The 26883-nt window shown below is 36.4% G+C and overlaps 1 protein-coding gene and 1 long non-coding RNA gene across 2 annotated transcripts in view; one reads left to right on the top strand and one right to left on the bottom strand.

Annotated features, from left to right (window-relative positions):
• Positions 1-26883, top strand: part of PKHD1L1 (PKHD1 like 1) — a 152541-nt gene that overhangs the window by 109502 nt on the left and 16156 nt on the right. Inside the window, exons 58-72 of the mRNA XM_067711478.1 lie at positions 1523-1652; positions 3473-3646; positions 6119-6222; positions 7531-7660; positions 8393-8514; positions 10052-10142; positions 13772-13920; positions 14003-14125; positions 14687-14798; positions 14880-14996; positions 16650-16815; positions 19339-19571; positions 19764-19931; positions 22561-22718; positions 25303-25438. Coding sequence (XP_067567579.1) covers positions 1523-1652; positions 3473-3646; positions 6119-6222; positions 7531-7660; positions 8393-8514; positions 10052-10142; positions 13772-13920; positions 14003-14125; positions 14687-14798; positions 14880-14996; positions 16650-16815; positions 19339-19571; positions 19764-19931; positions 22561-22718; positions 25303-25438 — 2113 coding nt within the window. The remainder of the gene's footprint in view (positions 1-1522; positions 1653-3472; positions 3647-6118; positions 6223-7530; positions 7661-8392; positions 8515-10051; positions 10143-13771; positions 13921-14002; positions 14126-14686; positions 14799-14879; positions 14997-16649; positions 16816-19338; positions 19572-19763; positions 19932-22560; positions 22719-25302; positions 25439-26883) is intronic.
• Positions 14908-26883, bottom strand: part of LOC137209961 (uncharacterized) — a 30098-nt gene continuing 18122 nt past the window's right edge. The window contains exons 4-5 of the long non-coding RNA XR_010936204.1: positions 15494-15586; positions 14908-15038 (exon numbers count right to left, since the gene is read on the bottom strand). This is a non-coding gene — a long non-coding RNA (uncharacterized lncRNA). The remainder of the gene's footprint in view (positions 15039-15493; positions 15587-26883) is intronic.

The raw sequence follows: 26883 nt of genomic DNA, 5'->3' as shown, positions 1-26883 counted from the left end.
TTTCCGGGCTCTCAGATTTCAGCCAGTTCCTTTCTGCTGAGAATAAGCTATAAGGTCACAGAACAAAGTGAGGCTTAGTCTGAGTAAATGAATACAAATCATCAAAACATATGGGGTTGGCTCTCTTAATGTAGTGTAAAATCAGTAAATAGAAGGAGGATTTGTTGAGAGTTATTATAAGCTACTTACAATATATTCATATTTGTGATAGTTGAGGTGTGATTACTTTTTAAAAGGTGGTTAAATGATTTAAATATCCCTATTATTCATCCAATTATCATTTATTAGTATTTATCCAGTTAATATTTTCTGCATATTATTTATATAATTAATATTTAGCCTAATGTCAGACATTTTCTAGGCATAGAGGATTCATTTGTGAAGAAATTGTTCAAACTATAGGGGAAATTGCATTGAAGTGGGAGAGGCAGACACTAAATGAACAGATAAATGTGTGTTATTTCAGATTATAATCTTTGTGATGAAGGAAATAAAACAGGGATGATAGAGACTGCCATGGTAGAGGGTGGCAGATAACATTAAATAGAGTGGCCAGAGAAAGCCTCTCTCAAGGGTATGACAGGGTTCAGGACATGCTACCCCAAAATATGAATAGTTTAAGGGAAGAAATTTCTGCACGTGCAGGAAGGACTTTCTGGCTTTCCCCTGAAGCAGGTCACAAAACCTTCATGTGAGAGTTGCCCTCCTTATACCCAGAGGAAAGAGACATCCTCAGCTCTGAAGACAAAGTGACACAGAGAAGAATCTGAATGGCCAACCCTTGCTGTTTCTCCCAGTTTCCTACACTTAGCTCATACCCTATCACAATTTTCCTCTACTCTCCACTCTTCCATAAAAATGCTCAGGTTTAACCATTTCTTCAGGGCTTCATTTCCCGTGTCATGTAAAATTTATATTGAATAAATCTATATGCTTTTCTCTTGTTAATGACTTTTGTTACAGGGGTCCCAGCTGAGAACTTGGAAGGGTAGAGGAAAAAGTTCTTTTTCGTCCCCTGCAAGTACTTTTGAGCAGAGACTTGGTTGACAAAGAGGAGCTTGTCATATATGATATACAGAGATTCTAAGACTTGACCGTGCTCTGTCACTTATCTCTGCCTTTCTTACCCTTCAGGAATATCCAGTGATAGTTAACTGTGTAAAAAAAAAAAAAATCTGGGGGAAATTTTTTAAGTCTTAAGGGTATTATCCTGAGCAATTTTTAATAAAAATATGAATGTATTTGCTTTGATATATCTAATTTTAAAAATGTATATCACCTGTGATTTTATTAAGTGACTGAATTCAACTTAAGGAAATGTTGAGATAATTCAAAATATAGAATTCTTGCTATCAAACAAAAGCATATTTATTTTAGAGACCTAAATGTATGATTTGTTCTCGCTGATAATACCATGGTTGTAACCAATGTAAGTTAAATTAGAATTATTTAATAGTTATTAAGAAATATAAACCTATTTTTTAAAAATTTGTCTTGAATTTGGCACTTGAATTTTTCTAAGGAAGGAGAAGAGATTGTGATAACAACCACAAGCTATGATTTCCACCAGACTGAAATTAGAAGTATCGTTAAAATCCTGCATGATCACAAAATTCTCATTCTCAATGATACCCTTTCCTATACTCACTTTGGTAAGTGGCTGTTCTTTAACCAAATAGATATATAATTTAAATGTCTCGAAATATTCACAGTTTAGTGCTCTCCTCTGTAATTACAGTCATTTGATGAAACATCTCAGATTTTTAGAGGAGCAATTCACTTAGATTGGCACTGGTACCCAAAGGATGCTACTGTTTGTGTGTTGGCTGCAAAGAGTCCCTGCTGTGTGTATTAATTCATTCAGCAAATATTCAGCAGTGACCATTACATTCTACGGGATAAGGCTGACACTTTCTGTTTTAGGCAAGCTTCCAGAGATTCTTACGCACACTGAAATTTGAGCACCCTTGATCCAAGAGCATCTTTGTCCTGATTTGTTTCATTGACACATTCCTCAGCGGTAACTGCACTTAGACAAGCTGCAGCAAAATGGTAAAACTCTAATTCTCAAGGAAAGAAGGAATTAATCAGAATCGACTGAAGATGATCTTTCAACTTGTAGGATCAGGGCTTTCCCAGCACCCCAGCCTTTCCCCATTTCACATGCTACCTTCATCTGAATCCCAGGAAGTGGAAGCTGACAGGAGTGTAACGTTAGAAAAGCCATTCAGATACTTCTGATGCTCCTGAGAACTACAGCTAAGGTGGCATTATGCACTGGTGGATATCAGACCCGCATGAAAAAGAAACTTAAAAGAACTTTTTAAAGCAGTATTTTGATAGAAGCACGTGTCTGTCATTCTATATCACATATTTTTTCTTTAAATCAAAAGAAAAAGGTTTCTTTGAAGAACACTTTAATCGTAAAACAGTGTTTGAAGTTCAACAGTATAGATTCTTTCATTTAAAGTACCAAACACTTCTCTCTGCTTGAAATGTACCTGCTTGTCTTAAAGTTTTGGGTAAGACTTCTAGAAATGTAGAATGTAATTTAGGTTCTGTTTTTTAAAATTTTATTTATTTATTTTTGGCTGTGTTGGGTCTTTGCTGCTGCACGCTGGCTTTCTCCAGCTGCAGTGAGCAGGGGCCACTCTTCATTGCGGCGTGTGGGCCTCTCACTACGGTGGCCTCTCCTGCTGCGGAGCACGGGCTCCAGGCGTGTGGGCTTCAGTAGTTGTGGCACGGGGGCTCAGCAGCTGTGGCTCGCGGGCTCCAGAGCGCAGGCTCAGCTGCCGTGGCGCACTGGCCTAGTTGCTCCACAGCACGTGAGATCTTCCCGGAGCAGGGCTCAAACCCGCGTCCCCTGCATTGGCAGGCGGACTCCCAACCACTGCGCCACCAGGGAAGCCCCTAGGTTCTGTTTTAAAATTATTAAGATGTAAATGTACAGACTATGTTTGATATACTACTACATATTTATAAAGAATTGTAGTTGGTACAAAATATGTCACAGGAAAAGAGGAACAAACCAAGGTTTAGGCATCAGGAGAGGTAATACCTACGTATTGCTGACTGTCTACATGGCCCTGGGCAAGTTCATTTACTTCTCTATCTCATTTCCTCATCTGTTAAAATTACAGTAAGCTTCCCAACTTGTCTCGAAGAGTGTTTTTGTGTATAATTTGAAGTGTTTGCAAAACACCTATGAAGCAGTGAGTTTGTAAGTGCTGATTATAATAACCTTTTTGCTGTAAATAGGAGAAATACATTTGATTATATTTATTTTATAAATAAAAAGGTATAATTTCCAACTGCCATCTGTGTACATTTAAGCGTGTAACTCTAATCAATTCACGTATTTGTGTTGACTTCTGGCATATTAGAAAGTTACGTGGTCTGTGAGCTGCAAAGAAACTAATAAAGACAGGTATTTCTTAGTGTTGGTAGTAATCTAACTGTCCTTCCGCTGCAGCTGGAAGATACCTTGTTCCTGAAACCGGTCAGAGCTACACGTTAGCAGCTGATGTTGGGATACTGAATAGGAACATCAAAATACTTGGTGAGGATTATCCAGGTTGGCTGAAGGAATCTTTTGGTGCACGTGTCCTAGTCAGCTCATTCACTGAAAATATGGTGACATTTAAAGGTTAGTACAAATTCAGTTTATTTTTCTAAATGAAATGTAGCAGGGTCTCTTCCGTGTTTAGTTCTTAAATAATCCTCACTCCTTTACAGGATCATTTGTGTTAAAAAACAAAATCCAACTGAGGAAATTTTAAAGATCTTACTGGCTTTATTCAAGGATTCATGAATTGGGCAGCATGCAATCTAGCTGATACAAAGGAGCGTCAAAGAGCTGTGCAAAATTAAAGACTTTTATAGGCAAAAGGGAGCAGGAACAAGGTAGTTTTACTAGGCAGAAAAGAGGATTGGTTATTGCAAGGTTACTTCCCGTGTAGGGGGCAGAGGTTTATCAGGCAGATTACCTAACCAATGCTGATCAGGCAATTCGTGATGGACCGGTTTAAGGTTCCATTTCAGGAGAACTGAAACTGTAATTAAGTTTGTTTGATGATGGAGGGCTTAGCAAAAGTGACTCCATTTTGGGCGTGATGTCTTGTTTTTAACACATTGAAAAATAAAGGCTTGAGAGGGATGATGCAGTCAGGTACCACCCTCCAGAACCAAATTCCTAACATTATTCTACTAATTTTATCTTTAGAGGCAAAATAATTATCAAATTAACAAGGACCTTAGGTAACAGCTAGCCCAACCTTGCCCTCAAACAGAAATCGTTTCATAACAAGCGCACTGATCTGTTATTTTTGTTTGAAGGAAATTTTCAAATACATTTCAAAGATAGAGAAATGTATAATATAATGCTTATCATCACCAATTACCACAGGTATCAACTTTGGCCAGTCTTGTTTGATCTCTGAGGCTTCAGTAGTTGTGGTGCGTGGGCTCAGTAGTGGTGGCACAGGGGCTTAGTTGCTCTGAGGCATGTGGGATCTTCCCAGACCAGGGATTGAACCCATGTCCCCTGCACTGGCAGGTGGATTCTTAACCACTGCGCCACCAGGGAAGTCCCTGACTGTTTTGGGTTTTTTTTTTTAGCTTCTTCACTTTCTGATATGACAAGCACATGTTATAATTTTTTTTTTTTTCCTTGCTGAGACTGGGAGTAAGTTCTTACTCCAAGTAACCCTGGTTCTTTTTATTGGAAGCTGGTGTTTCAATCTCACAATCTGGGTACCAGGAGTAATCCTCTATTCTTGACTTGAATTGTTTCAGCAGGAGCTCACTTGGTTACAATACTGCCTATTCCATTTTGCAACAGCTCTCATTTTAGAAAATCTTTATATTGAGCAAGCAGCTGTCCCACTATAACTTCTACCTATTGGTCATAATCTGCCAACAGAAGCTTAACTGACGAGGAGAATAGTAATGAGGATCATAAAGTAATACAAGATTCCAGACACTGTGCTAAGCACTTAACACATATTATGTCATTCAGTCCTCATAGTATTATGGCATAAATATTGTCCTCTTTTTAAAGATAAAGAATTATATGATTAGAGGGATGAAATTACTCTGATCTTGGGTACTTAAAGTCCCATGATGGACCCTATTCACATGTCAACCTTTCCTTGCTCCAATAAATTATTTTGTGATGTAAGTAAAGAAGAAGGATCTATAGCTTTTGTAGGTCCAGGGTCAGTAGTAATCATTTCTTCTCTGTATCTATCTTATTAATATTATGTTCTCCACCATACACCTAATCGCTGGCTCATGGATTTCCAGACAGGCTTTTCCCTTCTAGTGTAAAATAACTCTTCTCCAATGTATTTTATTAGATATCAGTTTTTGAAACAAGGAATACCCTCTACTGTATTTTTACCAGCCATGAATCTCTGTGCCTCAGTTTCCTTGTATAGAAGACAGGAATTATAAAAGTTCCGAAGTCACAGATGTTGTGTGAGAATTAAACCACACATTGCCTGTTAAGCACTTAGTACAGAGCTTGGCACAGAGTCATGGCTCATGGATTGTTATTGCTGTTCTTAATAATCTATGAAATTGCCTTTTGTCACTTCAGTGGCACTTACGACAAACTCGATCAGCAGATACTTGGCAATGCATATTCTGGAAAAAATTATGTAAAGATTATGTCCTTAACAGCTCTTTAGAGCATCAAAATTGAAATGTCAGGTAAATTATAACTTGTGCCTCATGCCATGCATTCTCAACAGGGACTGTATCACTACCAATAGGTGAAAATTGACTCTTGGGGGAAAAAAAAACCAGTTTGTGGTCCTCCAAAGGGCCTCCATACCTTGACAGATATGTAGTATATCTGTGGTATTAAAATGTCATGGAGAGGGAACGCTATTCAGAAAGAGAAATGTCTGAAAAGGTTCTTGTGAGGGGCAGTAAAAACACAAATTCAGAAACATTGCCTTATTTGGATTAAAAGGGCAAAGAAAAATGAATACAATTTTCATGAAAAAGTTGAAAACAAATTTGTCATTTGGAAAATTACAAAAACTTTAGCAGTTTTTCAAAAATTTTTATTCAGCTTCAAGGAAAAAAAATGTGTAACTCTTTTCCCCACTAGGAAATGCAAGAATAAGTAATGTGGAATTTTATCACAGCGGTCAAGAGGGCTTCAGGGATAGCACGGATCCAAGATACGCTGTAACATTTCTTAACCTGGGACAGGTTTGTACTTTATTTTAATTTTTGCATATACCCAAAATTAAGTATTTTGATTTGATTTTCATTTAACTTTACTAAATGCCCATATCTTAGAATTGCTAAGACTATAATCTAATATAATAAAACTTTCTTAGATGTATTTCCCATTAACATTTTTAGACTACAACAGTATTTGATGCCAACCATTTCATGCATTATTTAAGGTCAGTAAAAAAAAAAAAACGGAAAATGGAGCATAAAAAGTGAAAGAATTGAAGATCTATAATAGTATTTCACATTTCTACTTTACTTTACAATGACGAAAAATATTTCCAAACAGTTACTATTAAACAAAGTGAGTGTTGCTTAAATTTCTCAAATGAAAAGCATGTCTGTATATCCATGCCTCTGTCAAAAGTGGGAAAATAAATATGCTTAGAGGGCTGCTGATTTAAGGAAAAATGAGAAAGAGCATATTTCTTATATAGAATTTGAAAAAGAATAGATACATGTATAACTGAATCACTTTGCTGTACACCTGAAACTAACACAACATTGTTAATCAACTATGCTCCAATATAAAATAAAAATATGAAAAGTAAATAAATAAAATAAGATTAAAAATATATATATTATGGAGGGGAGATAAATTGGGAGTCTGCAATTAATATATGACACTACTATACATAAAATAACAGGGACCTACTGTATAGCACAGGGAACTATACTCAATATTCTTGTAATAACCTATAATGGAAAAGAATCTGGAAAAGAATAGATATATATGTATAACTGAATCACTTTGCTTACACTTGAAACTGACACAACGTGGTAAATCAACTATATGTCAATAAAGATAAATAAATAAAAATTTTAAATCATGTAGGTTTGGAATTGAAACCCCTAAACTACTTATTGACTGTTTCCTACAGACATTTGAATTGTAACCCCTGCCTTGAGTATCGACTTCTGTGGTTAAAACAAAAAATCCCTGCTCATCATATAATAAACTGTTATGAAAAATAATTTTTAGTTCCTTAGCATTTTATAGGTAATGATAGAAATATAAATGCATAGAAAAGCACTTGAGAATTTTTAATTCACATTTAAAATAAGCATTTCTTTTTTGCTCTTTTTAATCATAAACCGAAGGTATATGGACATTTCCCAGCATTAAAAGGTCTGCTGGGAAGTCATCTTCTTTCATGGAATGTAAATTGAGTATTTTGTTTATCAAGATTTGTTTTCTGAAAACACCTACTTCAAATTTTTTTCTTTAAATATCCTTTAACTTTGTTTTTAAAATGTTCACTGAATCCTGATGTTTTATAGATTCAAGAACGTGGCTCATCTTATATTCAAGGCTGTGCTTTTCACAGTGGCTTTTCCCCTGCAGTTGGTGTATTTGGGACAGATGGATTGGACATAGATGATAACGTGATTCACTTTACAGTGGGGGAAGGTAATATGATAATATTTCAGTCCAATAACATGTCTTCTGAGACAGCCTTGTCTGCAAACTCTAGAGCCAGGGTGTCCAATTGATCTTTCTTCAAGAATGGAAATAAAGGGTCTATGTTTGTGCTAACATGGTAATTACTAAACTGCATGTGGCCATTCAACACTTGAAATGTGGCTAATGTGACTGAGAAACTGGATTTTTAATTTTAATGGTACTTAATTATGTTACTTTACATTTAAGTAGTCACATGTGGCTATGGCTGTCATATTGGACAGTACAGCTCTAGAAGAATTATTTACCAGACCATGATCTTATGTGAGTTATTTAATCACCAATAGTTTAAATTCCTGACTTTTAACATACTTCTCACATATAAAACAAAAAGATTATTCACAAATAAAGATAATTTTTTAAAAATATATATTTGATTTGATTTAGGGGGTTGTCCTTTCTTGAATATCAGTCTAAAGCATAATACAAATTCATTTAAGGTGTATAAAATTTGTGTGTATATTTGTTAAAATCTAAGGTGGAGCCTGTGAACCCACATATTTAACAAAAGATTTTAATTCAGGTAGTCTATTAAAGAGGTAGAGTATCAAAGAGTTCAGAGGGTTCACTCTAAAATCAAAAGGGTTTGTTTGTCAGGTTCAAATGAGAAAACTAATTTCATGGAAGAAATGAAAGACATTCCCTATAGTACTCATTTGGGGGAATTTTCTTTTTTTCCAGGCATGAGAATATGGGGGGATGCCAACAGAGTCCGAGGAAACTTGGTTACACTTTCAGTTTGGCCAGGAACCTATCAGAACAGAAAAGACTTGAGCTCAACTCTCTGGCATGCAGCAATTGAGGTAGTGTGAACAAATTTAAAATTATAAGTAGACAAAATTATAATTTGTAATTCTCTTATTGAAGATTATAATTTCTGTAGAATTTGTAAATCTCAAAATGTCATTGAAAATGATTTCTTCCTTAGATAAAGATTGTGGATAAAGTGAGCTGATTAAAGGAGTGAATGAACTTTCTTTAAAGATGTTGTGAGCTCCAGTAGCCATTGGATTTTTCTCTGTGTTGACGTCCATTGGTTTAAATAGTTCTCTTATTTACTTGCTTCTCCAACATTAATTATTGCTTTCAAGTTCCATTACAGGGTCTCTCTGCTTCTAATTGACTGAATGCCTTACACATTTTACTATTTAACTCTGAATTTAAATGCAAAATTATAATGATAGACTATAAAATCTCTAAAATCCATTTCTCATCTAAAACTCTTATGATTCTATATGCAAGGTTATTTACTCTTATTGGATATTACTAATTGGACCTTTCTTGTTTCCCATGAAGTTTCTTCAATTACTATAGGTATTTATTTAGATGTAGAGTGAGATTGTAAGCAAGAAAATAGAAAGTACAGAGAGGATTTAGAGGAAAGATAGCTTCCTCTTGTTTTTATCTTACTTACTTATACCATAGGAAAGAAAAGGAATTTAAAAAGCTCTCTTTGAAAGATAGGGTAAGGATTGAATTTTGTTTTTGTACAACTATTAATAATTACCTTAAAGCAAAATCTGAAAGCCTGGAACTTAATATACATTTATAAGGTAATAATGTTCTCTTTTTGTCTATTTATAGATGTTAGAATTGAATCAAATGCCAATTCCAAATCTTTAAAGTTATCTATATCTTTTGAAAGGCATTTTTTTTAGTTTTATGAATTCCATTTGACTCTATTTTTATCATAATCTTTAAAAATAAGGCTGTTTAACATGCTTTAAATAAGTGAGATTTGGACCGTTTTGCTGATTCTATGTAGGCAAGAACTAAACCTTCTGTGCTCCATACTTTTCATTTTCTACCACTCTGATTTGGCTCATAAAATAAATTTGTTTAGTAATTACCTACTTGTTCTAACCCAGTTTTTTATTATAGCAGATTTTCTTTAATGAATGCCTCTACTGAATTTTATGGTCCACTGTAATTGCCTTAGTTGTCTTTTTCTTAATAAATCAAATTGGTAACAGAATATAACCAAAAAAGAGTGATAAAATTTTTGTAGCCTTGTTATAATACTGGAATTTTGTCTATGGCTTGTTAATATTCAACCACGTCCAGTGGATTCTGTGACAGAAATGAAAAGTAATCTCTTTAATGTAATGAAGAGTATAATGAAGTCTAAAGTATAGTATCTAGTGGTAGGTTTACACCAAGAAGCTAAGGTAATTTCAGTACTTCATTTGTATTATAAATTTGAATGGGGTGAATGTGAATTAAATTTTTACTCCTGGAAGTATCGTCATAATTAGTTTTCCAGTGTATGTTGCATACCTGCTCTCATTGCATAATTGTGTAAGAGCCTGACCCAAAGCATTTTCTTTATCGTTATACTAGATAAATAGAGGGACCAATACAGTCTTACAAAATAACGTAGTGGCTGGATTTGGAAGGGCAGGATATCGCATCAATGGTGAACCTTGCTCAAGTAAGTCTTTGGCATAGAGTCACTAAAATTAGGAAATAACTTGTCCAAATTTGTTCGAAACAAATAATTATTGCTTGTGAGTTGAAAAGTAATATTGCTTCTTCCTGGGCACTGAAAGAACTCAACAAACTAAATTATTTCCATATAATATTGGGTTTAAAGAAAAAATTAAAACCAATTTTCTTCTCATCCTTCACCCCTATCACCCTTCTCCAGCAGCCCCAGGATGCCACGCTCTTCCCTGGCCCTAGGACACTGCAGCCCCAGGTCCTCTCTTGAGACCCTGTCCCCATCCTCACCCTCTTGAGACCGGGCCTTGCTGCTCCCCAGGCCTCCCCTTCACAGTCACTGCCTCAGGGAGGTCCCTGAGCCCCAGGCTGAGGAAGGTGACCAGCCCTGTCCTTGTGATACCCTCATGTCCTTCTGTCCAATCCCATGCCACTAGCTGTGCCTGCCACAGCGTGTTTGCATTCCTGATCCCACTGGACATGAGCTCTTCCTTGACAAGGGTATCTTTATTCTATCCCTGTGACTGTAGAGGAGATGAGAAGGAAAGAGAAAATCAGAGGGATAACCAGGGAGACAGAGTGAGCCAGAGAGTGTAAGGGAGAAAAAGAGGGGGTAAAGTAGAGAATGGTGGACAGTTGGGTCTGATGGACTTGGGAAGACACAACAAGAGTGAGAGAGGGTAGTCCGGGTGAGAAGCAGTGGGATGAAAATAAACAAAAGGGATCAGCAGAGAGATGGGGGAGGACAGAATAGGATAAGGTGTGTTGACTAATAGTATCAAGGGAATAAAAGAAGGATAGATCCTTTAAAAACAGGCTTTTAAGATAACTATTTTCCATGTTTATGATCCAAAAACTCTTAACAACAGCTTCAGTGCTTGTTTGATGGTACTGAACAGTGATTATCTTATCCCACCATCACTTTCCCAAAAGCAACTTGTAAGCATAGAGATACATGCCTATAGGGATATGTCACTACTTCATGCTTCCGCTTTAAAGGAATACATGCTCACTATTCATATGATAAAGCCTGCAAGCATGAAAAAAATCAAAGGACATGAACAGAGGGTTCTCAGACACATTTCTATCAGATTAGTAAAAATCAAGAATTAACTGAACAACTGCTCTCCTGACAAGGCTGTAGGGAAATAGTAACATTTACACTTTGCTGGTTGAAGGACAAAATGATATAACCCCTACAAAGGGGAATCTGGCAATAGCTACCAAAATTATAGAGGCATTTACCTTTAACTCAGCATTTCTACTTCCTGTAATCTAACAGTTGCCTCTACAGCAGTTAGAAAAAGAGTTGTGAACAAGGTTATTCATCACAGCATTGGCCTGTACTGGCAGAAAATGGAAAGCTACCCTGTGTCCAGTTCCTGTGGGCTAGTTGTATAAAGCCAAACACTGGAACACTGGGCCCCTCTAAAAAAAAGAAGGAGAAAAGATGCATACTAGGTATTAATATGGAGAAATCACCAGAACATTCTAAAATGATAAGTGGAGGTTACTTAGAAAGGGAACAAAAGAATATGTATGGTATATGCATTTACATAAAGAAACACTGAAAGTGTAAAAGCAAAAAGTCATTGAAGGTGAGTAGGAACAGGGTGACTGGTCACTTATTACTGTATAACTTTCTATAAACTCTTGACTTTTAAACCAGATAACTTAATTATTGAATCAAAAAAGTCAAAGAATGCTAGACCTGCTGGCTTTACCTCTTGGGAAACTTAGCTAAAGGGAATGGAATTTTCTCTGAAAAACGTATAGCCCTTCTACAGTTGATTTTTTCAATCTCTATAGGTATTTTTGAAATTCTTTGAATAAGCATTTTTTTCTGTAAATTCAAAAATTGTTGGACTTCAGCTAACTTTTTTCTTGTACAAAGTACATTTTGAAGGAATAAAACAACTTCGCCACAGATATAACTGATTCCTCGATGTATGTTCTTTTTAAATATTTTAGTTCCCAACAGCTTAAAGTAGCTTTTCTTTGACTTAAATTTTTAAAATATAGGGCTTCCCTGGTGGCACAGTGGTTGAGAGTCCGCCTGCCGATGCAGGGGACACAGGTTCGTGCCCTGGTCTGGGAAGATCCCATACGCCGCAGAGCGGCTGGGCCCGTGAGCCATGGCCGCTGAGCCTGCGCGTCCGGAGCCTGTGCTCCGCAACGGGAGAGGCCACAACAGTGAGAGGCCCGCATACCACAAAATATGACCTGTGAATGTGAATATTTACTAATATGTATAATGCCACGTAATGCATTTTTCACTGAATATATTGATCTTCCTAAATAATCGGGAGTGTTTATAAGGAGCAACTGAAATATGAGGTGTCACAGAGGAACTGAGGGTTTAAGTTCCCGGAATGGGACATCAATTTACACAGTTCATCTCCCTAATAAGGGACAGGCTGGGATGCTGGGAAGGGAGCTCTGCCACACGTGGGTCCAAAGGTGGAGCCATCCTTGTCCATGGGGCTGCATTGTGCAGAACCAAGGTGTAGCCATGCAGACAGCTTCTGAGGGAGGAAACAATAGAAACCAGGCCGACGACCATAGGTGAAATGTCAATCTCAAAGGACACTAGGAAGAAGGGAAAAGCAATCGAAGATGGAGGAAGTCAGATCCCGGGGAACTTGGACAAGAGAACTGGTACAAAGTACAGTTTAGGAGGCAGTGCTGCTCTTTATGGGGAATCCTCAAATTTATGCATGGTTGGGACGAGTTTTTAAGGCCACTGATCTGATTTGTACATAAGTAAAACTTTCGTGAAAATCCACTTTAATTATCCTGTATATTAATAATGGGTATAGCTTCCATTTATTGAGGCACTTTATGTGGGTTATTTCATTTCATTTTGAAACAACCCTGAATTAGACATTATAATTTTTTATATATGAGGAAACTTAAGTTATAAAATGCTAAGCAACTTTCCCAAGATCATGCATACATTAATTCAAGAAGTATTTGATGAGCACCTACCTCTGCATTACTTTCTAGGCTCTAAGAATCTAAGGCCACGAAGGAGCTAGACAGTTTCTTCTTTCATGAAGCTTACGTTCTTATAGGAGAGAGGAGATGAATAATTCACAAATAAGTAGTAATTAAATATCAAAGTGAAAAAAATTTTAATTGCCATGTTAAGTGACTGAGGTGCTAACTATGAATCCGGTAGTCAGAGAAGGCCTTCTAAGGAAGTGACACTTAACTTGAAAATGGGCTGACCAGAAGGAACCCGTAACATTTATAGACAGCAAGTGGTATCATTGTGTTTTTCAAGTTTAGCCTTGTTTGAATTCAAACTTCATAATCTTTCTAAAGAAATTCATGTTTAATCAGATATAATAAGTTAAGGGTGCTAGCACAAAAGTAGACTTTTGCAAATGAATATACAATTATTCTGAGTAACATTGAAGAGACAAATTAGATAAGAGAAATACTAAATAGAATAAACTGTAAGTAGCTGAACCATACAAATATTTGATCATGTTATTAAAATTTGCATCAGACTCATATATTTAACTTTTAAAAGAATTTCAACTTTAACTGATACTGCTTATAACTCTATGACTTGATTCATAATGTTAATTTACTGGTTCCATATTTCCTTCAAAGGTCAGTCTTATTCTCTGGAAAAGTGGTTTGACAATGAAGCCCATGGAGGTTTATTTGGTATCTATATGAACCAAGATGGCCTTCCTGGATGCTCTCTTATACAGGGATTTACCATTTGGGCATGCTGGGATTACGGAATTTATTTTCAGGTAAATGGATCCCAAAACAGTGATTGTTTATTTTCTTTTATGATTATATTTCATACGATGTAACCTCCAAGTTCTGTTACAGACCACGGAGAGTGTGCGTATCTATAACGTGACCCTGGTTGACAATGGAATGGCCATTTCTTCAATGATTTACACGCCACCTGCTGTATCTCACAGAATTTCCAGTAAAACAGTGCAGATTAAGGTAAGAATTGAACGCAGCCACACAAAGCAGAAAGAGCAACTCTGACAAGGGTAGAATTCTTGAATACAGATGATTTTCTTGACCTCTTTGCCCTACTAGCCACACCTCCTGCCTCTGTGCTCATTGCCTTCTGCCAAGAAGCTCTCTGTCCTTCCCTCTCCCCACTCCTTCCCTCAGCTCTTCTTGCTTATCACCTGCTAATCTTGCCACAATTAGTTAAATTTTCACTATCTCTATGAAGTCTTTCCTGAACCAGCTTAGGTAGTTTTGACACTCCCTCCTCTTTTTGTTCCTACTTGCCTTGCACATATTCCTATCATGGAAACATAACATCTCTTTAAATATAATTATTTACATGCCTGTCTCCCCCCTCTGACTTTGAATGTCATCCACTTGGGGCAAAAATCACATCTTTTTTAACTTGGTTTAATGAATGATCCACTTCTCAAAGTTATACAGGTTGTGTTTTGCTACAGTGGCATTCATTACTATTCATTATTATGTTTTCTTTTAAGAAAAGTTATTATTAAAGCTTACTGTTTGAACTTTTTTTTAAAATAGAACTCATTAATTGTTGGAAGTAGCCCTGAATTTAATTGCTCTGATGTCCTAACTAATGATGATCCCAATATTGAACTTTCTGCTGCCCATCGAAGTTCTAGACCTCCCTCAGGTAAAGATTTTAGAACTTTTAATTTTGGGGTTCATATGAGTGCATATTCAAATTTCATTAACTTTCTTCTTTTTATAAAAGGTGGGAGAAGTGGGATTTGCTGGCCTACCTTTGCTTCAGCACATAACATGGCACCGCGGAAACCCCATGCAGGGATCATGAGTTACAATGCCATCAGTGGTCTTTTGGACATCTCAGGCAAGTTTAAACATAGTCTTTGAAAGTCTACTCAGTTAAGTTCTGTAAAGAATACGTAGAATATAACTAGTGATGTTTCATTGTTAGTTAAAAAAAATAATGATTAAATTAATCTGCTCAATACGACAAGCAAAGAAACCAGACATCAGAGTCAATTTCAAGAATAGTTCCCTGGCAACATTCATACATATAAAAGAACTGACATTTCATTTTCTTTTTAAAACAACAGAAAAAGCACTGGTCTAGTGATTTAATATTAATTAGTTTCTCTAAATCGTAAAGCCCTTTTATATAATTAGGGTTATATTTTATTAGAAGCTTTTATGACTGCAGAAATTTTAGTTCATAGAACTTAAATGTTTTGCCAAACTCCCACAGCTGCTGGCAGAACTAGGATCAGAATCAAGATCTCTTGACTTAAAATCTGCTGCTTTTTCACTGAACCAGGCTGCATCCTTAAAAATGTAAAATAATTAAAATAGATGTAGTAAACATACCAAGTATTTTCGCTTTGCCCATTAAATACGCTGAGCCATTCTCTATTTCAGTTTAGCAAATCTCCCTTTCATGATAACTTTAACCAGTGTCACCTGAAAGAAAGCAGTTCAATAAATTAGACATCTAAGTTTTGACATATTATTTCTCATAACTTTAATTCCCAGAAATGCAGAACAAATTATCATTTTTTAGTGTTACTTGTAATGATACCCCTGCCAAAAATTATTTAACATGCTACATAGGTTTAGGACCAATAAAGGAGATCTACACAGGGAACAAACCGCATCTATTACTATAGTATTTTATTGATACTCATCTACAGGCTTATATTCATGTGTATACAATATTTTCTTAGGAGAAAATACAGTCAAGCAGGGTAGTATATAGCATATAACTAATTTAAGAATTTTTTGGACTCCCTTTTTGCTGTTTTCAGTTTTGAGTTACTGGATTTTAAGTGCAAAAGGGATCGTTTTTTGATCTAATCAGTTTTATCTTTTGGCCACATAATATATGCAATAAGACCAGGAGAGCAATAATATTTCAGTTAGCCTTTGCTGCATAACAAACCATCCCCCAAATTCAAAGCCTCTAAACAACCGTTTATGAGCTCATGATTCTGTAGATTGGCAATTTGGGTTTTGTTCAGCTCTGTGATTCTTCCGCTAATCTTACCTGGGATTATTCACTGAGCTGCCATCACTTTACAAGATGTGTAGGGGCTGGTTAGTCTGGGACAGTCTCACTTCTGTGTCTGGTGGCTGGTGCTGGCCCTTGATGGGGTAATGAGAGTGCCAAATGTCTCCTAGGCATATTCACATGCTGGTAATCACAGAATTCCCCAAGAACACCAAGAGAGAGTGAGCCCTAATATGCAAGCACTTTTCAGATCTGTTTATACTACAATTGCTCTTGTCCCATTGTCCAATGCAAATCACAGAGAAAATATGCCAAGCTCAGAGAAAATATGGGAGAGGACTACTCAGTGGTGTGGATACAGTCCACAAATAGTGGTGGACTTATCTGCCACATAAGGTAAGAGTTCCATGTTCAAGGTAATGTTAAATGATGTGTTTGGTGGAATATACATGAAATGAAACTGATTTTACCCTTTCTCTATAGGAAATAATTGTGTTTCTATTATTTATGTTTTAGGTTCCACATTTGTTGGATTTAAAAATGTTTGTTCAGGTGAAACTAATGTGATATTCATTACTAACCCTTTAAATGAGGATTTACAGCATCCAATCCATGTGAAGAACATACAGCTGGTTGACACTACTGAACAATCAAAAATATTTATACATAGACCCGATATAAGGTAAAATATATAATAACTCAGTTTCTTCTTTTCTGTCATCACAGTTTTCCATTGTTTTCTTCCCCTGCCATAGATCTGAGAAAGTTGCTAAATTTAAAGTAACTGTTTATGTCTATGAAATTTCAATCAGCATTATGAAAATTAAGAGTATTTAACATATCTGTGTCTTCAGGTAAGTTGAAGAAGCTAGGCCTTAATATGTATATTTTCTCATACTTTTTTTTCCCATGTATCGTACATAGCACCATCATTAAACATAAAAGATAGAGAATGGGTCAGAAGTATATTTGTACATTAATATCTCTCCATTAATAGTCATTAGGAATGAAAGTCATGTCTATCATTTCTTCCCTTTCCCTTCCCTCTTTTGTCTCCTTTTGCTTTACAAATATCTTATTATATGCACCCCAACATGTACTTGGCAATTAAATGGGAATCATTATAATCATTGTGACTAAAAATATGCAGAAACTTTGAACAGTGATTTTTTTTTCAATCACAGAGGTTAGTTGGTGTCAGGATATTTCTAGAAGCTGAACCACGTAGATTCTAAGTCTTGAAAGAATATAGCCAATAACTGCTACTCTTCAAAAAATTTACATATAAGACAATATTGGAGGAAAGAAAGTTTCCATTAGAGCTCTTTGACCATTTTCAGTATAGAGAGAAGACAAGAAATAATGCTAATTAAATATGCATCTCTTCAGAGAAATGCAGTGTTTCATAAATAGTTTGACTTCATCTGATCTTATTTTGATGACAACCCCATACCTCCTCATTTAATAATTGTTGAACTGCAGTGTTTTTTGGCTCAGTAGAGCTTCTCCCCACTAGAAAGCTGTTACCTCCTATTTAGTTATCATTGAATCTTTCAGATTTAATATATAATTTTAACATCTACGTCATGAAGAAAATATTACATTTAAAAATATGTCTTTGAGTCCTGTGCTTTTATTGGGATACTGTTAGCACAATCCCAGATCTCTTTTACTGAGTAGCTCACCCAGTCCCCAGATGCTCTAAATGTTGGCCAATAATGACCTACATTTGCCTGCTTTTCCGGAAGATTGCTCTTAGCCAAACAGGAATAGCTGTGAGAGGCTAAAACTCTCCCTACCACTGCCTTCTTGTAGTCCACAAAAAATGACGAATTTATACAGGAGGACGGAAGGCCAGCCCCCTTGTCTCAAAGTGGAACAGCTCTGGGTGTAGTTCGTGATCAAGAGATTCTCCTGGGATCAGATTGAAGCTAGTCTATAGACCATAGTCATCTCCCTTTTCTTTCCCTTGCCCTATATGGCTTCTCTCCTTCCCTTTTCTCTCCTTCCCTTATTGAGGACTCCCTTAAAAACTCACTTGAACAAAAATCCACATCTCAGGCTCTGTTTCTTTGTAACCTGAAGTAAGACAGAGCCCTAAACCATAATGTAAGAGTGCCACTGGGCAGTCTATTCACAGACTTGCTCACAAAAACACTCTGCACACACTTGAACACAAAGAACACATGACCCACAGAAATATTTACTGAAATCATCTCCAAAACTAATACAGTAGAGTAAGGGATAAGTTATAGCTTCGTGTCTTTCTTTGCAAAAATCTCAGATCTATTAGATAGTATTTTGCTGCTATAACTGTAGAATGAATTTCTGTTTCCCCATGGTGTATATCATATAGTGTAAGTATGCTGTATACTATATATAATATACAATGTATAGTACATTGCAAATTAAGCAGCCATTTTATTATTATAACCAGTTAACAGTCAACACTCCAGGTAGTTCAGAACGAAGGCAGAATACCATCTACGATTGAACTGCATGATGAGTTTAGAGTATTTCATCTCTTACAGTTCAGGTGTCTACAGAATTGTTATTAAAATATATAGCATAAAAATCATAATTTAAGTATATCTGTTTGTATATATATATAGGCAAAAGTCTACAAGAATATATACTAATCTGTAATTGGTGATGAGCCTAAGAGCTTATGATAGAAAGGCGAAGGGGACTGAACTTATATTAAGTATTTAGATTATTTTATAAAAAGCATATGATACATTTATAAATATTACAGACCCATTAAAAAAAGAGAAAGAAGGGAAAAATATAAAGACTTCCCTGCTAACACAAGGATTTTGTATGTCTGCACAACTGAGTAATTTACCTGCTCTTTGGGCAACGTTAGTATATTTTGAGCAATGTACAAATATGAAATCTATCATTTGACAAAGTATGGAATAGCAAAATGGAATTCTAATTTTATTTCCCACAGGTACAATTTGTCCTTTTGAAATGTTAATGGATTCATAATAGTAGACCAAATCAACACAATGGAAAATCAGGCCTCATTACAATGCTAATTACATATGCTACTTGGTCCCACTTTGAATCCTTTCTGAAATAAGATTCAATCAATTAATTTTTTTGATACTCTTATCAAATGCGCAAGTATATTCAAATGCTCTCTAGAGACAGGGAGGTATACCAAATCTAAGTATTCATGCATTTCACCTTTTCTTCACAGTAAGGTGAATCCATCTGATTGTGTAGACATGGTTTGTGATGCCAAAAGGAAATCTTTTCTTAGAGATATGGATGGCTCCTTTCTGGGGAAATCTGGTTCAGTGATACCTGAAGCAGAATATGAATGGAATGGAAATAGCCAATTTGGAATTGGAGACTATAGAATTCCTAATGTGATGCTCACATTCCCAAATGGAAGTAGAATTCCTGTCACTGAGAAAGCACCTTATAAAGGTTTGTTGGATCTGATTCTGTTAGTCCTCTGGTTCATGAAACAAAATATATCTTTTATTTTTAATGATTGATGTACTCAACTAATTTATATTTTCTACTTATTAATGTTATGTAACAAGCAAAAGATAGTATGTGGAAGCTTTTGTAAGGAGATTCTGTTTCATTTCAAAATGTGTATTCCTGTGTTTCTAGGAATCATTAGAGATTCAACCTGTAAGTACATTCCAGAATGGCAGAGCTATCGGTGCTTTGGGATGGAATATGCAATGATGGTTATTGAAAGCCTGGATTCCGACGCAGAAACTCGCAGACTCTCCCCAGTAGCTGTAGTGAGCAATGGTTATGTTGATCTCATTAATGGTAGGTATTCAATGTAAGCAAACTAGGGTTACTCAAGGCATTCACTATTTACTGCATTCATGGACGTGTCTCATAAATTATCTGTCACGTAAAACTAGTAAACATAGGGATTTCCTTGCCTTCTGTTTGTAAGATCTATGTGCAGGAGGGAGACTTGACTCTTCAGTAGTCCCCCACATTAGAAAGCCAGGACAATTACTCCAAATAGACCATTAGAAAAAGAAGAGGACATATGTATATGTATAACTGATTCACTTTGTTATAAAGCAGAAACTAACACACCATTGTAAAGCAATTATACTCCAATAAAGATGTTAAAAAAATAAAAAAATAAAATAAAATGCATTAATATCAAAAAAAAGAAAAGAATAAGAAGAGGAGGAAAGTTATTCCTTGAGTAATCTTTATAGGTATGAAGGTGGCATAAATATATTTAAGAAAAAATTGATCCAAGAGTCTGCAAAAAAACACAATTTTCTTTACATAAATTTAAAAAATGATAATATGATATTTGGAATACTTGAGAATGAATATTCTCAGCCTGCTTGTTTTTCATTCTCATGAATACTTGGAAGAATTAATCTTGAATCAGTGTGTTGTGGGGTTTTTTTGTTTGGTTGGCTTTGGTCTTTCTCATTCCTAATTCCTTTGACTGTCATGACTATCTTGTCAAGCTCCACAGTCTAGGTCTCTTCCATTCTGGTCCTTGGTGGCTGTAGCCCAAGGAGAGGCAATGGTCTCCATGAGTCTTGTCATCCAAGACTTTTTGAATAAATAGGTGAACTTCTAAAAGTTACTGAAAACAGAGGGCAGGGACTCATTGTCTATTCCTGAAGTGCCACTGGGGGCTCAAAGATTAGTCCCTAGTCAGGCTTAGAGTCTTTGAAGTGCTGAAGAGGCACATAACCTGGATCTGAAAGGTCTGTCCTGACGATGTCACAACATGTACTAAAATATTCTAAGATTCCCAAAATAGTCAATACCCTACAAGTTCATTTCTTTTTAACTCGTTGAAGAGAATAGAAGGAACTAAATCAGAAGTGTCTCAAAGTTACATGATTTTAAGTCACTCCCCACTTCTGCCCCAACATGCAGTCTGCCTGGTTTCTATGACCTATGATCAACCCAATTTCAAATGCTGCCTTTCAGATCTTATAAAGCAGAGACTGTGGGAAGAATGTTAGACCAGTCGGTGAATAATGAAGATGTTTTCGAATTGCTCTGTTTTATATGGTGGAGAAAGGTTTCGTTCTATTTTTTACATTTTCCTTTTCTGAAAGGCCATATGAGTTTTCCATTTACAATAGTGATATGACATTTCTCTTTTAAATAAATTTAAATTTTTAAGATGTCTCAATTTAATGAGAATGTAATTTAATGATAATGTAAACGATAGAAGCATGGCAAAAATTATGTAGGTGTTAGAAGGATTATTGAAGCTTGGGATGCACTATACTAGGTGGAAAGAAAAATTCCCAAGATAAAATTTGTACATACCACTCGAGTTTCCCTTTAAATTTTAGTACTCAATTTTATTTTTAAAATATGGCTTTTATCACTCTAAATTTTTCATTTTATACATAGAAATTTCTATTTTCAAAACCCACAATGAAGGTTTCTTCAAAAGTGGGATTTATATTTTGGATAATAAAGGATAGGTTATGCTCTACTTAAGCTTCAGAAGTTTATATTGGTTTAAAATTCAATCAAACTTCATTTATAAATATTGATAATAATTCCAAGCAAGCTAGGAAATTAAGCAAAGCTTATGAATAAATACATCAAGAAAATTCATCATTCCATGTCTCACTCACTGTTTTATACTTTAAAACTGAGTGAAATAGAGACGTTTTCTATAGCAGTCATGTTACATGTGTTCTGGAAATGTCTGGATTCAGGTGCAAAGCATCCACTTTCTTTTGGTTTTCTAGAAGGTTTAATGGAGTGTTATTTCTCAGATTGCTTCAGTTATTTAATGACGTTGACCCTCCAATAGTACCTATAATCACAGTCTTTAACAAAAATTTATTAATATAACAGTGGAGGAAGGTTAAAGGCAATAAAAAACCACAAAAGAGTTTGTTGAATTTACAAATTAATGAACAAATGAGTGAAGGACATAATTAATAAATCAGTGGTTCAGACATACAAATGTCCCTGTTTTCTGTGTACAGGCTTTATTTTTAACAAATTATCTCTGTTATAGCATAGTTCTCAGCAAAGAGTCTGAGAAAGTTGGTTCCCCACCCAAAGTCACATTTGTTAAACAGGAGAAAGCACCAAGCATTTTCTTCCTCTCCATGGGGCCTGGACTTAAATGATTATTAAAGTAGAGATACAAGTAAATCTATTTCCTTCAATGACCTTCCAGCACAAATCCTCAACATAGACCCTTCTGACCCTGGGCAGTCTAAAAGTAAGGATAGTAGAGAGGGAGTTGCTTCCCTGCCTTCCTTTTTAAGGCAAGGTTTGAGAAATAGCTTAGATCACTGAATGGATGGGTGGATGGATAATGGCTGTAAATGCTGAACTTGACCACTGCAATTTATTTTTAATACAATTACTCTTCTGGCTTTGCACTAATAATATTCATAGCGCAGAACATGAACTTTCATTTGTTTGGATGTAGGCCCACAGGATCATGGCTGGTGTGCCGGGTACACATGCCAGAGAAGATTGTCCCTGTTTCATAGCATCGTGGCTCTGGGCAAATCTTATGAGGTCTACTTCACTGGCACTAGTCCCCAGAATCTTCGACTGATGTTACTTAATGTTGACCATGACAAGGTAAGGCAAGATAGAAATTATTTCTTAAGAGTAATTGGTTTCAGGTGCACAGGCAAGTGATTGATTCAGTTATACTAATACATGTATCTATCTGAAACTAACACAACATTGTTAACTACACTCCAATATAAAATAAAATTTTTTTAAATAAAAAAAATTATTGATAGCTATGTGAAAAAATAAAACATAAAAATTATCTGTTTCATTTATTGACTGTCAAGAAATGCACTTTGTCATTCAGTAATTCTATGAAGATTATTTCTGTTCAATTATTTGAAGTAATAAATTTTTTTAAATCTAAAAAAGAAAAAGAGTTATTGGTGTTATGTGCATATATTTCTATCTGCTAAGGACTTCATCTCCTTCCCTGTCCTCTGGAACATCGTCAGCCTTACAGCTCATTTTCAAGGACCAGTAGGGTACCATAAAAATACTGTGAGTCCAGACAGTTTTCATCAGCCTGAGAGCACATATGAATTCCAAACACCGCTCCCCATATGCACTTGTTTGTGCTTCTGCATTTGAGGGGTAACAGTGATTTCTGACTTGTGTGATTAGCAAGCACACCTGAACCTTTACATAAAAATAGCATGCATCTAAAACTGGTTACTCGGGATTATATTTTCATTCTTCCATGCTGCTATTATTATATATGTCAGAAATACACCTTTGGAATTTACTTCAGAGATCACAGCACATTATCTGAAGTATCTTCAATAATGTCAACTCTGCTATAAACGGAATTCAGCCGGGATGATTAACTTTATATACGCTATGTCAGTGGAAAAAGAGTATGAGGTCAAGCAGAAGTCTCATAATATAGATTTTCTTTTCTAAGAGTATGAGATTTGAAAGTCCCAGAGTAGAACGTGAAGAAAGGACACTGATAAGAGGAAGCAGAGAGAGGAGTAAGGAAAGGAGACACCTGAGAACGGCGATAGCAGTTGCATCCTCTCAGCTGCTCAAGATAAAACCTTGGAGTCAGTCTTTTTGTGTGTGTGTGTGGTACGCAGGCCTCCCACTGCTGTGGCCTCTCCCGTTGCGGAGCACAGGCTCCGGACACGCAGGCTCAGCGGCCGTGGCTCACGGGCCCAGCTGCTCCGCGCCATGTGGGATCTTCCTGGACCGGGGCACGAACCCGTGTCCCCTGCATCAGCAGGCGGACTCTCGACCACTGCGCCACCAGGGAAGCCCTGGAATCACTCTTGATCCCTCTCTTTCTCTCACATTCCTCATCTAGTCCATCTGCAAATTCTGTTGAGTCTTCCTTCAAAATAACCAGAATCACCATCACGTCCAGCACTACCATCTGGTTTGAGCCAACATTATCTCTTCCCTGGATTAAGGCAGTTGCTTCCCAACTCCTCCTCCTGCTCTGCCTTTGTTCCCTCTGCTGTCTGTTCTCACCTCATTAGCCACCGAGACACCTTCAAGACATAAGTCAGAGCACGCCATTCCTATGCCCCAAACCCTGCAATAATTTCCCTGTTGGCCTTTGCACAAGAGCCAGAGTCCTCACAATGGCCTACAAGGCACCCTGAGACTCTCCCCCAACCCTTAGCTCTCTGACTTCTTCTACTCCTCCAGCCATACTGGGCTCCTTGCTGTTCCTCAGTATACCAGACATGCTATCACCGGGGCCTACGCTTCCAATGGTAGTCTGCCTGGAATATTCTACTCTGGGTGGCTGACTCCCCCACCTCGTCAACTCCCATTCTCCTCCGTAGGCCTACCCTGACCACCCCTCCCTGCCTGGCTCACCCAATTACTCAGACTCTGATCTACCTTTTCTTTTTTTCCATAGCACTTATCACCTTCTAACATGCTTCATACTTTAATTTTTATTTTTTCTTTTATTTATTGTCTCTCCTTATTCTAGAATGTAAGCTCAAATAGGGCAGAGACTTTTGAGAGTTCCTAAAATAGTGAATGAAAGAGAATATTTTTAATTTTAAAAATAAAAATGGTAACTCTGAAGTAACGTGACTGTTAATATTCTGAGCCTCTGCAAACAATCTCAAAAGAAGATTCCAAAACTACCTGTAGCTTATTAGATTCCTTATAAATTCCTCCCCACCTTTGCAAAAGCTAAGTCTCCTCACTTTATGATTATACCTGATAGCATGAAATGTGGGGAATGAACATGAAAAATGACCAAAATTTAATGAGGATAGTTTTTTGACTGACTTTTTTTTAGTCTTATTACCAAAATCAGAGATAAGCATTTTTTTCAACATTAAGTGCCTAATTGTGTGTGGTTGCATTGTACAGAGCACTGCTAACTCTCCTGTTTCCCCTGCCCCTAGAGTTGAAAGCCTGTATTGAACATTATCTTTTAAAGGAACCCTCTCTTTAATTTAGAGATTGTCCTCTAATATTTTTTTCTTACATTACATTCTTTTCTATGAATGGTTGAATGTAAATCTGTTTAAAATTTTTAACTCAATATGTATCCTGAATCCATAAAAGTTAGTTTTAATATTCTCCAGAAGGCATGTATAAAGGATATTTTTTAAGTGCTAAATTCTAAATACTCTGTTTCATTGTTCTCTTAAGATGCAAAAATGTTGTTTATTTTTAACAGGCTGTTCTGGTGGGAATTTTTTTCCCCACACGTCAACGTTTGGATGTCTATGTGAACAATTCATTGGTCTGCCCCCAGAATACAGTATGGAACTCCCAAAAGAAACACTGTGAACTTAATCGACATGTGTATACAGGTATTTCCTCAGAAAAATACAGCATACCTTGTATATGTATACTTAATTATGCATAACATTCTTTATAATGTTTCATTATAATATTTTTAGTTCCTTAGCCCTTGACAAATATAAGAGAAAATAAATTTTTACCCGTGGTCCACCAAACACTAAAATGTGTTCATTTATAACATGTGTGTCCTGAAAGATCACTCCAGATGGAATTCTTACCTATCTGCACACATGCAGATAGAAGTTTGTGCGTGTGACGGATATTCCTTTGCCTCCTGAGAACATTTACATTCTGCACATTTAGTTCACTTATTCCTGCGTACAGGAGAGATTTTTTTGCTTAAAATTTTCACCCTATCTCTGCTTTACTTCTGTTTCATAGAGGTCAGAACCTAAGTTCATTGGCAGTCACCAGAAGTATTGCCAAGAAAGCTAGCATAACCTTAGTTGAGCCCCATGAGGTAAATATTATGACGTAAACTCTGGATTTAAAGGAAATATATGGAAGAAGCTAACTTACCCATTTACCAGTGTTGCGAGACCAGGATTTATCTCTATTCATTGAAATTTTTTATTAAACAGGTACTAATAAGGCCAATCCATTCCTTTCCACATGTGCTACTTATCATCATTTTTTAGCTGTGCCCCATAATCCTGGCTAACGATTACATAAATGTGTGCTGTAGATCATAATATAAGCTTGACGGGAGAGTGTGAATGGATACCCATATTCATTACCATCTGTGAAGCAAGTCCTACTTCTACTAATAATATGAACATCTGATATTTCCAGAGACATTACTATGTGTCAGGCACTGTTCTAAGTGCTTTGTATATAATAACTAACGGTTACTATATCCTAATAACACTTTGAGGTAGGCGCAGATGAGTAAACTGAGACACAAGGGAGTGAAGTAGTTTGCCAAGCTTTCTGTCTTAGCTTGGGCTGCCATAACAAAATGCCGTAAACTAGATGGCTTAAAAACAAATTTCTTTTCTCATGGTTCTGGAGGCTGCTAGTATGAGATCAGGGTACCAGTATGGTCTGGTTCCAGTGAGAGCACCCCTCCTGACTTGCAGGTGGCTGCCTTCTCACTGTGTTCTCAGGTGGCAGAGATAGAAAGTGAGGGAGAGAGAGAGAGAGAGTGCTCTGGTGTCTCTTCTTATAAGGGCATTAATTCATCATGAAGTCCCCTCCCCACCCTCATGACTTCATCTAAACCTAATTATTTCGCCAAGGCCCCCATCTCCAAATACTGTGACATTGGGGGTTATGGCTATAGCACATGAATTTTGGGGGGGCACAGTTCAGTCCAGAGCAGTATCGAAGGTGGTAGGGGCAGAGCAAGGTACCGATCACAGAGAGTCTAGCTCTAGAACCCACGCACTTAGCTATTATGCTACATTGCCTCTTTAGAAGCTAAGAGAGTGTGTTATTTTTACTTACAAATGAT

This window comes from Pseudorca crassidens, chromosome 17, assembly GCF_039906515.1.
Source record: "Pseudorca crassidens isolate mPseCra1 chromosome 17, mPseCra1.hap1, whole genome shotgun sequence".
NCBI classification, from domain to species: Eukaryota; Metazoa; Chordata; class Mammalia; order Artiodactyla; family Delphinidae; genus Pseudorca; species Pseudorca crassidens.
This window is presented reverse-complemented; position numbering and strand designations above follow the sequence as displayed.